The sequence below is a fragment of the Heptranchias perlo genome, chromosome 3, assembly GCF_035084215.1.
Source record: "Heptranchias perlo isolate sHepPer1 chromosome 3, sHepPer1.hap1, whole genome shotgun sequence".
NCBI classification, from domain to species: domain Eukaryota; kingdom Metazoa; phylum Chordata; class Chondrichthyes; order Hexanchiformes; family Hexanchidae; genus Heptranchias; species Heptranchias perlo.
The window spans coordinates 72120234-72136642 of NC_090327.1; the positions used below are offsets into that span (position 1 = coordinate 72120234).

A 16409-nucleotide genomic window follows, 5' to 3' on the forward strand; every position below is an offset into this window, starting at 1 on the left:
TTTTGGGGTCTAAATCTTGGCCCTTGAGTCCTGGACAAAAATGTTTGCTCCCAGTCAGTAACCAGCAGTTCTATATGATAACACTAAATAATTATTCAGCAGAAAATCACTCCTGCTCCAGGACGAGAATACTGAATGGGAAATGCTTTTGATATGAAGTATAGGGCTGATTTTTCCAAAGTGGGTGCTCCAGGCACAGTAAAAAAAAAATTAAAATTTTGAAAATAAATCCTAAATATTGCAAGAAATTCATTTTAAAAACTTCAATTCAAATCAGCAGGTCGTTAATATAGTGCAAGTTCTCCAAAACACCTGAATGTGGCAAATCTTTGGAAATAGTCCTGGTCAGAATAATGACATGATATTTCTTGCCTCACTCTTGGATGTTAGAAAATGAACATATTTTGCAATACAAGCATTACATTGCCATGGTTGTTCCTGATAGCTGCTTTCACTACAGGCTGCCTCAAAACCCTATGCAACTTGCTTGGTAAAACTTATTAATCTATAAAACAGATCAAAGGTCTAGCAATCAGACAATGGCTCATTTGTGCTATTTGAGACACCATGGCCTGGATTTTAACATCGAGATGGGAACTCAATGGGTGGGTGGATTTTTTTTTATTTGTTCATGGGATGTGGAGGCGTCGCTGGCAAGGCCGGCATTTATTGTCCATCCCTAATTTGCACAATGGGGAACCCGGAAGCAAAGTGAGCGTGTTTAAATCTGCGATCAGATTTCAAACGCAATCAATTATCTTTGTTTCCAGGTTTTGCGCATGACAGCCAGCCAGATTGACAGGCTAGCTGGCTGTGGGGAGGGAGGGATCTAATGCCAAAGGCAGAGATCAGGGGTGGGGGGGAGGAGCGGCTGATGCCACAGGTGGCGATCGAGGGCAGATGAAGAGCAACTACTATACTCCCTCTTGACAGCTGATGAAGCTGTTTGCCTAGCTCTCTCCAGAGCAGCTATCAAATGACAGGACCCACCCTCCACCTTCCTATATAATAGTTCCATCCCATAATTAATACAACTCCTCCTAGTCAAATTTGTTGCCAAATCTCCAGGAGAAGAGTCGGAGTTCGGGCGAAAAGGTCAGAGGTCGCAGATCGGGTGAATAGATCGAAGGTGGTGGTCGGGCCAGCTGATAGCGGAGTCCGGTTGTGCCATGTGAGCTTCTTGGGACTTGATGGAGCACTCCTGCTCCTCTTGGCCCACAAGCAGTGCAATAAAAGGCTCTCACCTCATGGATCCAGCCCTCCTTGCCTGCTTTCACCCGACGAGAATCAGAAGCAATGGAGACCCGTGCAGGCAAGGTTAAATTTGTTTCACCTTTATAATACACAAAAAATGAAATGCCTCAACTATCATAATGAGGTACATTGCCCCTTTAACAATCTGCCCGCTGCCATTAAATGGGGACAGGACTTCTGGCTTTCCGATGCATGCATCCAAACCTGGAAGTGGGCGCGTTGGAGCCCGGTTGCGATCTCACTTCAAAAAACTGTCATTTTTACCCCCCCACCTACCTGTTCTTTGGGGTTAAAATTACACCCTATATTGCTGTTGCCTTGTAATACACTAGGGTCTTGTTATTATATTTGCATACACAAAAAAAAACAGAAAAATCACTTGCTGGTGAGGCGAACGAAGGTAAGGAGAAACAGGGGCAAACTCCCACTTTTGACGATGACACCTCAGAGGTTTTGCTGCAAGAGGTCCAGTAGAGGAGGATGGCTGTGAGATGGAGGTGAAGGCCATTCTCCTGTCAAAGAAGTCGTTACAGCTGCTTGGATGGAGTTTGATGGGATAGTGTCTGATAAAGATGTTTTGTGCTATCAGGAGTCCCAAAGTATGTGTACCTACCTTTATTTACATTATTTTACTATTGAGCAATAGTTCACTTGGCACAAACCAAAAGTAGCAAGCTGCAGCTTCACCTGAAGTGAAATAGCAAGGAAAGCATATAAGCAAACTTCTCCCCTTTTTCTATACATCTTGATTGAAGAAAAGCTGAAGTGCACGCCTTTTATGTACACACCAATAACTGCTGCAGGTGTAACACTCCCACAACAGCCATTTCCTGCATCCCCTCTCCCCCCCAGCAACAAGATCCATCCTATCCAGCTCTGGATATGTGATCCTATGCAGGCGATGCTCCACAGGCCAGTGTGCAAAGTTGGAAAATTTACCCATTTATTTATCTAATGCATCAAATAGCTAGTCTAGAAGAAAAATTAATTGTGTTGTACAACTCAGGTTTAAAAACAATTTGAACTGCTAGCTCAAGATTCATTGCAAACTATAAATAGGTAACATCCAAAAATAGTGACCAACTTCAAAACAGTATTGGACCTATTAAAATTTGTCTTCTTCCAATCTGCCTTCACAGTGGCTCAAGACAAATAACTTAAGTTTGCCAAATTTACCACTACTAAAATAGCATAGTGGAAGAACTAACCGTGTACAGCAACCAGGAGTTTTACTTTGGGTTCTGTATTTCTAAATACAGAACCCAAACAATTAAAGTGCCTGCAGACACTCAAAATAATTATAATAATATGATCAATTCCAGCAACCAGGTAATCATCGCAGCATTTTCCTTGCTTCAGGATTGCTTGCAGATATCTGCTGCTGATTTGTTTGGGATTTCTGTACGGAGGAGACTATGAGGCTGAATTTCCCCTCCCCAACACCCTTTGTGCACCAACTCCCAGGGCAATAGGGACAGGAAAAAGGGGGCCAAGACCCATAATGCACATGTCATGTATTTCCAGGATGGAGATCGGTGGGGAGGAAGGGAGCATTTGAATCCCACCTAAAAGATGCGGACAGGTCATTATAATGCCTTCTGTACTATAACTCTAGAGATACTGGTGGACGGACACCTGGGCTGAAATCCACCCACCCATGGAAACTCGGGGTTTAGATCAGATGATCTGTAAAGCGGCAATCAGCAACCTCCTCTTGCCTCAGGTAGATCCATTTTTGGTTTTGTTAAGTGCAGCACGGCCAAAGTTACACTGTGAATTGACACTATGGCAGGACTGCAGCAGCATGCAAAGTCTTGCCCCAATTTGTACATCCAAGGCAGTAGTCCCACCTGACACTTGCCCAAACCATCAAACTTGTTAGGAATCAGCCAGCCTACCCACCTGCAGCGCGTAATTTCCTGCGCGACTCCTGTGGCATATTTAAAGTAGGGATGCACTTCGTTCAGCGAAATTGCATCTGTGCTTGGATTATTGCTTGTAAAACTCTGGAGGATTTGTTCGCTGCTGAGATGAGTACAAGGTCTGCCCCCTGCTTTTCAGATGCCTCCTTGGAGACCCCATTGAGGAAGGGAGGGCAGGAAGGGAGATCCTTTCTCCCACAAGCGCAAAAGCATCCCCAAGGCCACAGTTGTGCAGGCATGGACAGGAGGTGGCTGGAATGCATGCGATATCAAATGATGTTGATTGTAACTAAACAAATCTGGAAGGTTCACAGGAAAAAAAAACTGCAATTCAATACTATTACAATTGGAGTATTTCAGAGAATCATTTTCTCACTTAATAATTTAACAAGAGTTCATTTTTTAAAATATTCGTTCATGGGATGTGGGCATCGCTGGTGAGGCCGGCATTTATTGCCCATCCCTAATTGCCCTCGAGAAGGTGGTGGTGAGCCGTCTTCTTGAACCGCTGCAGTCCGTGTGGTGAAGTTTCTCCCACAGTGCTGTTAGGAAGGGAGTTCCAGGATTTTGACCCAGCGACGATGAAGGAACGGCGATATATTTCCAAGTCAGGATGGTGTGTGACTTGGAGGAGAACGTGCAGGCAGTGTTGTTCCCATGTGCCTGCTGCTCTTATCCTTCTAGGTGGTAGAGGTCGCGAGTTTGGGAGGTGCTGTCGAAGAAGCCTTGGCGAGTTGCTGCAGTGCATCCTGTGGATGGTACACACTGTAGCCACGGTGCGCCGGTGGTGAAGGGAGTGAATGTTTAGGTTGGTTGATGGGGTGCTTTGTCCTGGATGGTGTCAAGCTTCTTGAGTGTTGTTGGAGCTGCACTCATCCAGGCAAGTGGAGAGTATTCCATCACACTCCTGACTTGTGCCTTGCAGATGGTGGAAAGGCTTTGGGGAGTCAGGAGGTGAGTCACACGCCGCAGAATACCCAGCCTCTGACCTGCTCTTGCAGCCACAGTATTTATATGGCTGGTCCAGTTAAGTTTCTGGTCAATGGTGACCCCCAGGATGTTGATGGTGGGGGATTCGATGATGGTAATGCCTTTCCACCATCTACAAGGCACAAGTCAGGAGTGTGATGGAATACTCTCCACTTGCCTAGATGAGTGCAACTCCAACAACACTCAAGAAGCTCGACACCATCAACCAACCTAAACATTCACTCCCTTCACCATCGGCGCACCATGGCTGCAGTGTGTACCATCCACAGGATGCACTGCAGCAACTCGCCAAGGCTTCTTCGACAGCACCTCCCAAACCCGCGACCTCTACCACCTAGAAGGACAAGGGCAGCAGGCACATGGGAACAACACCACCTGCACGTTCCCCTCCAAGTCACACAACATCCCGACTTGGAAATATATCGCCGTTCCTTCATTGTCGCTGGGTCAAAATCCTGGAACTCCCTTCCTAACAGCACAGTGGGAGAACCGTCACCACACGGACTGCAGTGGTTCAAGAAGGCGGCTCACCACCACCTTCTCAAGGGCAATTAGGAATGGGCAATAAACGCTGGCCTTGCCAGTGACACCCACATCCCATGAACGAAGAAAAAAGTCTCCTACCAACATCAAAATTGTTGTGGTAATGAGTCCTTAGACTAAATGAGGAAAAAGGAAAACCTCTAGTGCAGTCTTAGTGAGATATGTGAGCACAATCAAGTCACCAGCAAAAACAAATCAATCTAGAATCTGTATTCAGTATTTTTCTTAGAAGGGCACGTCACTCCTAAAAAGGATAGCGCTTCTGATTTTTTTTAAAAGAGTGAATCCACTCAATGGCCTCAAATTTATTTTGTTGTTTAGCTTAGAATTACATCTAGGATTTCAGAGGAAATTATTTACAAAAAGTTAATGAATTGTGAATTCTTTAGGCATTGTATAAATTCAGATAATCACAGAAATTTCCGCTGGTTGGGGATTTTAAGAGTAGGGGGCACAGTCTAAAAATTAGAGCCAGACCTTTCAGGAGCGAGAATAGAAAACATTTCTACACACAAAGGGTTGTAAAAGTTTGGAACTCTCTTCCGCAAACGGCAATTGATACGAGCTCAATTGCTAAATTTAAATTGGAGATAGATAGCTTTTTGGCCAAAGGTATTAAGGGATATGGACCAAAGGCAGGTATATGGAGTTAGATCACAGATCAGCCATGATCTTATCAAATGGCGGAGCAGGCACGAGGGGCTGAATGGCCTACTCCTGTTCCTATGTTCCTAAATCATAGAATCATAGAAAGATTACAGTGTGGAAGGAGCCCTCGAGTCTGTGCCAGCTCTATGCAAGAACAATCCAGCTAGTCCCACTCCCCCGCCCTTTCCCTGTATCCCTGCAATTTTTCTTTTTAACTTTCAAGTTTTTAATCCAGTTCCTTTTTGAAAACCACAATTGAATCTGCCTCCACCACCCCCTCGGACAGTGCATTCCAGATCCTGGTCACTCACTGTGTAAAAAAAAGTTTACCTCATGTCACCTTTGGTTCTTTAGCCAATCACCATAAATCTATGTCCTCTGGTTCTTGACCTTTCGGCCAATGGAAACAGTTTCTCTCTATCTACCCTGTATGGACCCTTCATGATTTTGAATACCTCCAGCGGAGCGGGGATAAAAACAGCGCAGAGCGGCGGGAAACAGTGAGAGCGGAGCGGGGATAAAAACAGCGCAGAGCGAGAGCTCACCAGAGCGGCAGGAAACAGCGAGAGAGGAGCGGGGATAAAAACAGCGCAGAGCGAGAGCTCACCAGAGCGGCGGGAAACAGTGAGAGCGGAGCGGGGATAAAAACAGCGCAGAGCGAGAGCTCACCAGAGCGGCGGGAAACAGTGAGAGCGGAGCGGGGATAAAAACAGCGCAGAGCGAGAGCTCACCAGAGCGGCGGGAAACAGCGAGAGAGGAGCGGGGATAAAAACAGCACAGAGCGAGAGCTCACCAGAGCGGCGGGAAACAGCGAGAGAGGAGCGGGGATAAAAACAGCGCAGAGCGAGAGCTCACCAGAGCAGCGGGAAACAGCGAGAGAGGAGCGGGGATAAAAACAGCGCAGAGCGAGAGCTCACCAGAGCGGCGGGAAACAGCGAGAGAGGAGCGGAGATAAAAACAGCGCAGAGCGAGAGCTCACCAGAGCGACGGGAAACAGTGAGAGAGGAGCGGAGATAAAAACAGCGCAGAGCGAGAGCTCACCAGAGTGGCGGGAAACAGCGAGAGCGGAGCGGGGATAAAAATATCGCAGAGCGAGAGCTCACCAGAGCGGCAGGAAACAGCGAGAGCGGAGCGGGGATAAAAACAGCGCAGAGCGAGAGCTCACCAGAGCAGCGGGAAACAGCGAGAGAGGAGCGGGGATAAAAACAGCGCAGAGCGAGAGCGGACCAGAGCGGCGGGAAACAGCGAGAGAGGAGCGGGGATAAAAACAGCGCAGAGCGAGAGCTCACCAGAGCGACGGGAAACAGTGAGAGAGGAGCGGGGATAAAAACAGCGCAGAGCGAGAGCTCACCAGAGCGGCGGGAAACAGTGAGAGAGGAGCGGGGATAAAAACAGCGCAGAGAGAGAGCTCACCAGAGCGGCGGGAAACAGCGAGAGCGGAGCAGGGATAAAAACAGCGCAGAGCGAGAGCTCACCAGAGCGGCGGGAAACAGTGAGAGAGGAGCGGGGATAAAAACAGCGCAGAGCGAGAGCTCACCAGAGCGGCGGGAAACAGCGAGAGAGGAGCGGGGATAAAAACAGCGCAGAGCGAGAGCTCACCAGAGCGGCGGGAAACAGTGAGAGAGGAGCGGGGATAAAAACAGCGCAGAGCGAGAGCGGACCAACCGGGTTCTGATCAAAAAAATCAAAGAGTGACGTCACAGGTAAAGCAGGTGGGTGGTTGGTGGTGAGTATTTCTTTTTCTTAGAACTGTGGGCTAAGTTACAATAAAACCAGGTAACATAACCACATTCTTTTCCCAAAGGTAGGGGAGTCTATAACGAGGGGGCATAGATTTAAGGTGAGAGGGGAGAGATACAAAAGGGTCCAGAGGGGCAATTTTTTCACTCAAAGGGTGGTGAGTGTCTGGAACAAGCTGCCAGAGGCAGTAGTAGAGGCGGGTACAATTTTGTCTTTTAAAAAGTATTTGGACAGTTACATGGGTAAGATGGGTATAGAGGGATATGGGCCAAGTGCAGGCAATTGGGACTAGCTTAGTGGTATAAACTGGGCGACATGGACATGTTGGGCCGAAGGGCCTGTTTCCATGTTGTAAACTTCTATGATTCTATTCTATAATTAACTAATTAACTAAACTTAAGGTCTGCAGGTTTTATAGCAGGTAGTGTTTTTTTTTAGTGAACCTAGGTCCCTAGTATAGTTAACATTTTCTAATTTCAACGTAATTTAAAAGGGGTAACTAAGCTAAGGCAAGTCATGGCAGCAGACCTCGCACCCGTGATATGCCCCTCCTGCAAGATGTGGGAAGTCACGGACACTACCAGTGTCCCTGCCGACCATGTGTGTAGGAAGTGTGTCCACCTGCAGCTACTGACCGATCGTATCTCGGAGCTGGAGCTGCGGGTGGATTCACTGTGGAGCATCCGCCATGCAGAGAAACTCGTGGATAGCACGTTTAGCGAGTTGGTCACACCGCAGGTAAAGGGTGTACAGGCAGGAAGTGAATGGGTGACCACCGGGCAGAGTAAGAGGTGCAGGCAGGTAGTGCAGGGGTCCCCTGTGGCCATCCCCCTCTCGAACAGGTGTACCGTTTTGGATGCTGTTGGGGGAGATGGCTCACCAGGGGAAGGTGACAGCGGCCAGGTTCATGGCACCGTGGCTGGCTCTGCTGCACACCGCAGGAGGGCAGGAAAAAGAGTGGCAGAGCTATAGTGATAGGGGACTCGATTGTAAGGGGAATAGACAGGCGTTTCTGCGGACGCAACCGAGACTCCAGGATGGTATGTTGTCTCCCTGGTGCAAGGGTCAGGGATGTCTCGGAGCAGCTGCAGGACATTCTGGAGGGGGAGGGTGAACAGCCAGTTGTCGTGGTGCATATAGGTACCAACGATATAGGTAAAAAACGGGATGAGGTCCTACAAGCTGAATTTAGGGAGTTAGGAGTTAAACTAAAAAGTAGGACCTCAAAAGGTAGTAATCTCAGGATTGCTACCAGTGCCACGGGCTAGTCAGAGTAGGAATGGCAGGATAGCTAGGATGAATACGTGGCTTGAGAGATGGTGCAAGAGGGAGGGATTCAAATTCCTGGGCCATTGGAACCGGTTCTGGGGGAGGTGGGACCAGTACAAATCGGGCGGTCTGCATCTGGGCAGGACTGGAACCAATGTCCTAGGGGGAGTGTTTGCTAGTGCTGTTGGGGAGGATTTAAACTAATGTGGCAGGGGGATGGGAACCGATGCAGGAAGTCAGTGGGAAGTAAAGTGGTGACAGAAACAAAAGGCAGTAAGGGAGAGTGTACAAAACATGACTGGACAGATGGTCTGAGAAAGCAGGGCAAAGACCAAGGGAAGTCTAGATTAAACTGCATTTATTTCAATGCAAGAAGTCTGATGGGCAAGGCAGATGAACTCAGGGCATGGATGGGTACATGGGACTGGGATGTTATAGCTATTACTGAAACATGGCTAAGGGAGGGGCAGGACTGGCAGCTCAATGTTCCAGGGTACAGATGCTATAGGAAAGATAGAGCAGGAGGTAAGAGAGAAGGGGGAGTTGCGTTCTTGATTAGGGAGAACATCATGGCAGTAGTGAGAGGGGATATATCCGAGGGTTCGCCCACTGAGTCTACATGGGTAGAACTGAAAAATAAGAAGGGAGAGATCACTTTGATAGGATTGTACCACAGACCCCCAAATAGTCAACAGGAAATTGAGGAGCAAATAAGTAAGGAGATTACAGACAGCTGCAAGAAAAATAGGGTGGTAATAGTAGGGGATTTTAACTTTCCCAACATTGACTGGGACAGCCATAGCATTAGGGGCTTGGATGGAGAGAAATTTGTTGAGTGTATTCAGGAGGAATTTCTCATTCAGTATGTGGATGGCCCGACTAGCGAGGGGGCAAAACTTGACCTCCTCTTGGGAAATAAGGAAGGGCAGGTGACAGAAGTTAGTGAGGGATCACTTTGGGACCAGTGATCATAATTCCATTAGTTTTAAGATAGCTATGGAGAATGATAGGTCTGGCCCAAAAGTTAAAATTCTAAATTGGGGAAAGGCCAATTTTGATGGTATTAGACAGGAACTTTCAGAAGTTGGCAGGCAAAGGGACGTCTGGTAAGTGGGAGGCTTTCAAAAGTGTGTTAACCAGGGTTCAGGGTAAGCACATTCCTTATAAAGTGAAGGGCAAGGCTGGTAGAAGTAGGGAACCTTGGATGACTCGGGAGATTGTGGCCCTAGTCAAAAAGAAGAAGGAGGCATATGACATGCATAGGCAGCTGGGATCAAGTGGATCCCTTGAAGAGTATAGAGATTGCCGGAGTAGAGTTAAGAGAGAAATCAGGAGGGCAAAAAGGGGACATGAGAATGCTTTGGCAGATAAGGCAAAGGAGAATCCAAAGAGCTTCTACAAATACATAAAGGGCAAAAGAGTAACTAGGGAGAGAGTAGGGCCTCTTAAGGATCAACAAGGTCATCTATGTGCGGAACCACAAGAGATGGGTGAGATCCTAAATGAATATTTCACATCGGTATTTACGGTTGAGAAAGGCATGGATGTTAGGGAACTTGGGGAAATAAATAGTGATGTCTTGAGGAGTGTACATATTACAGAGAGGGTGGTGCTGGAAGTCTTAACGCGCATCAAGGTAGATAAATCTCCGGGACCTGATGAAATGTATCCCAGGACGTTATGGGAGGTTAGGGAGGAAATTGCGGGTCCCCTAGCAGAGATATTTGAATCATCGACAACTACAGGTGAGGTGCCTGAAGATTGGAGGGTAGCAAATGTTGTGCCTTTGTTTAAGAAGGGCGGCAGGGAAAAGCCTGGGAACTACAGACCGGTGAGCCTGACATCTGTAGTGGGTAAGTTGTTAGAGGGTATTCTGAGGGACAGGATCTACAGGCATTTGGAGAGGCAGGGACTAATTAGGAACAGTCAGCATGGTTTTGTGAGAGGAAAATCATGTCTCACGAATTTGATTGAGTTTTTTGAAGGGGTAACCAAGAAGATAGATGAGGGCTGTGCAGTAGACGTGGTCTACATGGACTTTAGCAAAGCCTTTGACAAGGTACCGCATGGTAGGTTGTTACATAAGGTTAAATCTCACGGGATCCAAGGTGAGGTAGCCAATTGGATACAAAATTGGATTGACGACAGAAGACAGAGGGTGGTTGTAGAGGGTTGTTTTTCAAACTGGAGGCCTGTGACCAGCGGTGTGCCTCAGGGATCGGTGCTGGGTCCGCGGTTATTTGTTATTTATATTAATGATTTGGATGAGAATTTAGGAGGCATGGTTAGTAAGTTTGCAGATGACACCAAGATTGGTGGCATTGTGGACAGTGAAGAAGGTTATCTAGGATTGCAACGGGATCTTGATAAATTGGGCCAGTGAGCCGATGAATGGCAGATGGAGTTTAATTTAGATAAATGTGAGGTGATGCATTTTAGTAGATCGAATCGGGCCATTAATGGTAGGGCGTTGGGGAGAGTTATAGAACAAAGAGATCTCGGAGAACAGGTTCATAGCTTCTTGAAAGTGGAGTCACAGGTGGATAGGGTGGTGAAGAAGGCATTCAGCATGCTTGGTTTCATTGGTCAGAACATTGAATACAGGAGTTGGGATGTCTTGTTGAAGTTGTACAAGACATTAGTAAGGCCACACTTGGAATACTGTGTACAGTTCTGGTCACCCTATTATAGAAAGGATATTATTAAACTAGAAAGAGTGCAGAAAAGATTTACTAGGATGCTACCGGGACTTGATGGTTTGACTTATAGGGAGAGGTTGGATAGACTGAGACATTTTTCCCTGGAGAGTAGGAGGATTAGGGGTGATCTTATAGAAGTCTATAAAATAATGAGGGGCATAGATAAGGTAGATAGCCAAAATCTTTTCCCAAAGGTAGGGGAGTCTATAACGAGGGGGCATAGATTTAAGGTGAGAGGGGAGAGATACAAAAGGGTCCAGAGGGGCAATTGTTTCACTCAAAGGGTGGTGAGTGTCTGGAACGAGCTGCCTGAGGCAGTAGTAGAGGCGGGTACAATTTTGTCTTTTAAAAAGCATTTGGACAGTTCCATGGGTAAGATGGGTATAGAGGGATATGGGCCAAGTGCAGGCAATTGGGATTAGCTTAGTGGTATAAACTGGGCGACATGGACATGTTGGGCCGAAGGGCCTGTTTCCATGTTGTAAACTTCTATGATTCTACGATTCCATCAAATCTCCTCGCAACTGTCTCTGTTCCAAAGAGAACAATCCCAGGTGCTCCAGTCTATCCACGTAACTGAAGTCCTTCAACCCTGGAATCATTCTAGTAAATCTCTTCTGCACCCTCTCTAAGGCCTTCACATCTTTCCTGAAGTGTGATGCCCAGAACTGGACACAATACTCCAGTTGTGGCAGAACTAGTGTTTTATAAAGGTTCGTCATGACTTCCATACTTTTGTACTCTATGCCTCTAGTTATAAAGCCCAGGATCCCATATGCTTTTTAACCGCTTTCTCAACCTGTCCTGCCACCTTCAACGATTTGTGCACATACACCCCCAGATCTCTCTGTTCCTGTACCCCTTTTAGAGTTGTGCCCTCTAGTTGATATTGCCTCTCCTCATTCTTCCTAGCGAAATGTATCACTTCGCATTTTTCTGCGTTAAATTTCATCTGCCATGTGTCCGCCCATTCCACCAGCCTGTCGATATCCTCTTGAGGTCTATACCTATTCTCCTCACTGTTTACTACCCTTCCAAGTTTTGTCTCATCTGCAATTTTTGAAATTGTGCCCTGTACACCCAAGTCCAAGTCATTAATATAGATCAAGAAAAGCAGTGGTCCCTGCAGCCTCCCCTGGGATGATCTTTGCAATATTCCAGCATTTAGTCAGAAAGTTATATATATAAAAAAAAACTTTTCTTATGTGAACTGTATCTCCCACATGTATTGTGTGCGTCGTTGTCTGAAGCAGGAAATGCCAAAGAATAGCAAATAGATTGCTCTTGCTTTCACATTCTCCCCAGTGAAAAAAAACTTTAACTGCCCTAACCAGAAATCTCCTTCCCATGTCACAACCTAGTCTCTCCTTTTCTTGTTCCAGTTCTCCTCAAAGTTGTTTTGGTAAAATCTGTATCAATCACGAGGATGAAGGGACCGAATGTATGGTCGCTAAATTTGCTGATGACACAAAAGATAGGTAGGAAAGTAAGTTGTGAAGAGGACATAAGGAGTCTGCAAAGGGATATAGACAGGTTAAGTGAGTGGGCAAAAATTTGGCAGATGGAGTATAATGTGGGAAAATGTGAACTTGTCCACTTTGGCAAGAGGAATCGAAAAGCGGCATATTATTTAAATGGAGAGAGATTGCAGAACTCTGAGGTAGAGAGAGATCTGGGTGTCCTAGTACATGAATTACAAAAAGTTAGTATGCAGGTACAGCAAGTGATTAGGAAGGCAAATCGAATGTTGTCATTTATTGCAAGGGGAATGGAATATAAAAGTAGAGATGTTTTACTACAGTTGTACAGGGCATTGGTGAGACCACATCTAGAATACTGTGTGCAGTTTTGGTCTCCTTATTTAAGAAAGGACATCATTGCTTTGGAGGCGGTTCAGAGAAGGTTCACTTAACTGATTCCTGGGATGAGGGGGTCATCTTATGAGGAAAGGTTGGATAAGTTGGGCCTGTATACACTGGAGTTTCAAAGAACGAGAGTGATCTTATTGAAACGTATAAGATCCTGAGGGGACTTGAAGGGGTAGATGCTAGAGGATGTTTCCCCTTGTGGGAGAGACTAGAACTAGGGGCCACAGTTTAAAAATAAGGGGTCTCCCATTTACGACAGAGACGAGAAGAATTTTTTTCTCTCAGAGGGTCCCGAGTCTGTGGAGCTCCCTTCCCCAGAGAAGGGTCATTGAATATTTTTAAGGCTGAGTTAGATTGATTCCTGATTAACAAGGGAGTCAAAGGTTATAGTAAGTAGACAGGAAAGTAGGGTTGAGATCGCAATCAGATCAGCCATAATCTTATCAAATGGCAGAGCAGGCTTGAGGGGCCGAATGGCCTACTCCTGCTCTTAGTTCGTATGTTGTACCTTGCCAACCTAGAAGGCTCGCAAATGCTGACCAGCAGCTTCAAAAAAGCTGTCAATTGCAAAAAAGATGACAGCCAGATTTTTCTCAAGTGGGAGGGTGACTGCCAGGAATGCAATTTTGCTTGCAGTGGTGACCCACCAAAGTTTTCTTACTTTATGTTTGGGAGAGGGGGTGGAAGAGAAAGAGAAGGGAAACTCTAGTGTTGTTGCAGCATTGAAGTGGATGCAGCAGCAGGAAGGCCCAGGGAAGCCATTTCCAAAACATTTCAATTGAAAAGCATGTCTGAGCTGGTTCTTTAGGCTACAGAGCTCCCAGATTTACTGACCCAGTTGTGCAGATCCTATTCACTAAAATAAGGCAAAGAATCACATACACATTCCAATCACTTCTTTTGCAGAGGAAGCCCTGGAGCAGTAGATGTCTGAGATGCAGGAGATTGGCCAGTTGCAGGTTTGTTAGGACAGTCAACATGTCTTGGCAGTTCCAGTCAGTGAAATATAATATTTGCATCAAATATTGTCAACACTTTCCACTGCGACTTGTTCTGAAAGTTCACTGGTCATTGTGGGCTTTAGTTCCCCTTTCCAACCCTTAGTTTTTTTTATGCCTTCCAAGGTGGTTTCCTCAGATAACCTCCCGGATCCAACCACCCCACCCAGTCAAACAGCAATTTTTCCCTCCATTTCTAACATTTTTATAAGACGAAATGAGCCAGGCGACGCCGACAGCACTTTCCATCTTTCAGCTGCTCTTCAGCTTATCAGCTTTTTTCAGGACTCAGAGCTGAGGCCAGCCTTAGTTGCCTTCCAGCTTCCTCTTCAGGGGCTCTGTTTCAGCCCAGTTTTTCTTGTGCCTCACCCTTTTACTCTCACCTGCCTGGGGAAAAGTCTCCACCCAGTATTACTTCTCAAAAGTTGAGGTTTTTTTTTAAAAAGGGGAGGTTTCTTAAAAGTTTATTTATTAATGGATCAGGACCCTCATCAGCCTGCAGTTGATCCACTGACCCCCAGATACACTTTATAAAATACTGGTTGGGGCTCAGCTGAAGTATTGTGTCCAATTCTGGGCACCATACCTTAGGGAGGATCTTAAGTCCTTAGGGAGGGTGCAGAAGAGATTTACTAGAATGGTACGAGAGATGAGTGACTTCAGTTATGCGGAGAGATTGGAGAAACTGGAGTTGTTCCCCTAACTTTCTCCGTTCTCAGGAGAAGATCTGATGGCGATGCTCAGACTCAAAAGTAACTTTCAAAAGGGAATTGGATAAATACTTTCAGGGGAAAAAAATTACAGGGCTGTGGGAAAAGAGCTGGGGAATGGAACTAATTGGATACCTCTTTCAAAGAGCAGGCGCGATAAGGTGGAATGGACTCCTCCTGTGCTGAACTGACGATGATACTTTGATATGATAACTGACCCTCACTCACTTGCTCCAACCATAACATGTCAGTAACAAGTTATAGTCCAACGATTTTATTTGAAATTTACAAGCTTTCGGAGGCTTCCTCCTTCCTCAGGTAAATGTCAGAAGCGTAGGCTTCGAGGAGTTCCTGACATTTACCTGAGGAAGGGGGAAGTCTCCGAAAGCTTGTAAATTTCAAATAAAATTGCTGGACTATAACTTGGTGTTGTAAAATTGTTTACAATTGTCAACCCCAGTCCATCACCGGCATCTCCACATCATGTCAGTATCATTCTAACCATTCAAAACAGGAAGAAGCCTTCCAACTTCTCCGAAATTAACATTTGATCTACGCGACTCGACGCTAATTTTTTTTACACAAAACTGAAACTACATTCAATTTGCACAAAGCAGCCTTTGAAGGTTCAAGTTTACCGCTGTTAGTCTGGAATACTTCACTTTACACCGCAAAGTGGTTTAGTGTTTCACTCCGAGCCGTCTCCACTTCCTCTCTCAATTTTTATCAAAAATTCTCTTTTACAAACACCTCAATATTGAGTGAACAATTCCAACACAGACAGGGCACAAAGATCCATTGGGAGAAGAGCTTCTCTTACCTGCGTTTCCTTTCCAGACGCTTTACAAGTAGAATAACTACAGCAACAAGGAAGAGAATAACGATGAACGACATTTCTATCACAGATTTCAGAGCGTGAGATCAGGACCAGTCTGCTTACCACCAAGACCTTCTGCTTCTTCAACTCTCTGAACCTCGCGCATGCTCCCTGCTAAAGCATAGCAAAGCCAAGACTGATTGGGAGGGAATAGTCTGCCTTGGGATTGGTACAAAATAAAATGAAATATTTTGAGACTGATTGCAACATGATGGTTATTCCTGAGTCTGGTGTAAAGGAGACTATAATTTTGAGATTCGGGTATCCTGAGACTGGCACTCTGGAGTGGGGGACCCTATGTCCGGCACACTGGAATGGGGTATCCTATGGCTGGCACACTGGAGTGGGGGACCCTATGACTGGCATACTGGAATGGGGTATCCTATGGCTGGCACACTGGAGTGGGGGACCCTATGACTGGCATACTGGAGTGGGGTATCCTGAGACTGGTACAGAGGAGTGGGGTCTCCTGAGACTGGTACAGAGGAGTGGGGTATCCTGAGACTGGTACAGAGGAGTGGGATATCCTGAGACTGGTACAGAGGAGTGGGGTATCCTGAGACTGGTACAGAGGAGTGGGGTCTCCTGAGACTGGTACAGAGGAGTGGGGTATCCTGAGACTGGTACAGAGGAGTGGGGTCTCCTGAGACTGGTACAGAGGAGTGGGGTATCCTGAGACTGGTACAGAGAAGTGGGGTATCCTGAGGCTCAGACAGAGAAGTGTTGTGGAGATGGAAGGAAATGGCCTTGGTAATGCAATGGCTGTGGGAAGAAAGCTGAGCTCGATGACTAGCAGTACACCAAGGTTCTACAGCTCTTTACTAAGCCTAAAATGGCAGCCTGGGAGGTTGATGGAGTCTCGGCCAGAGGCACGCAGGTGCTGACGGGAGT

General features: G+C 46.3%; 1 protein-coding gene across 2 annotated transcripts in view; it reads right to left on the reverse strand.

The window, feature by feature from the left end:
- cyp7b1 (cytochrome P450, family 7, subfamily B, polypeptide 1) overlaps positions 1–15621 on the reverse strand; it is a 204013-nt gene extending 188392 nt beyond the window's left edge. For both annotated transcript variants that reach the window (XM_067980175.1, XM_067980173.1), the window contains exon 1: positions 15462–15621. In XM_067980175.1, the coding sequence (XP_067836276.1) occupies positions 15462–15535 (74 nt within the window). In that variant the 5' untranslated portion in view covers positions 15536–15621. The remainder of the gene's footprint in view (positions 1–15461) is intronic.
- Positions 15622–16409: the final 788 nt, after the last annotated feature.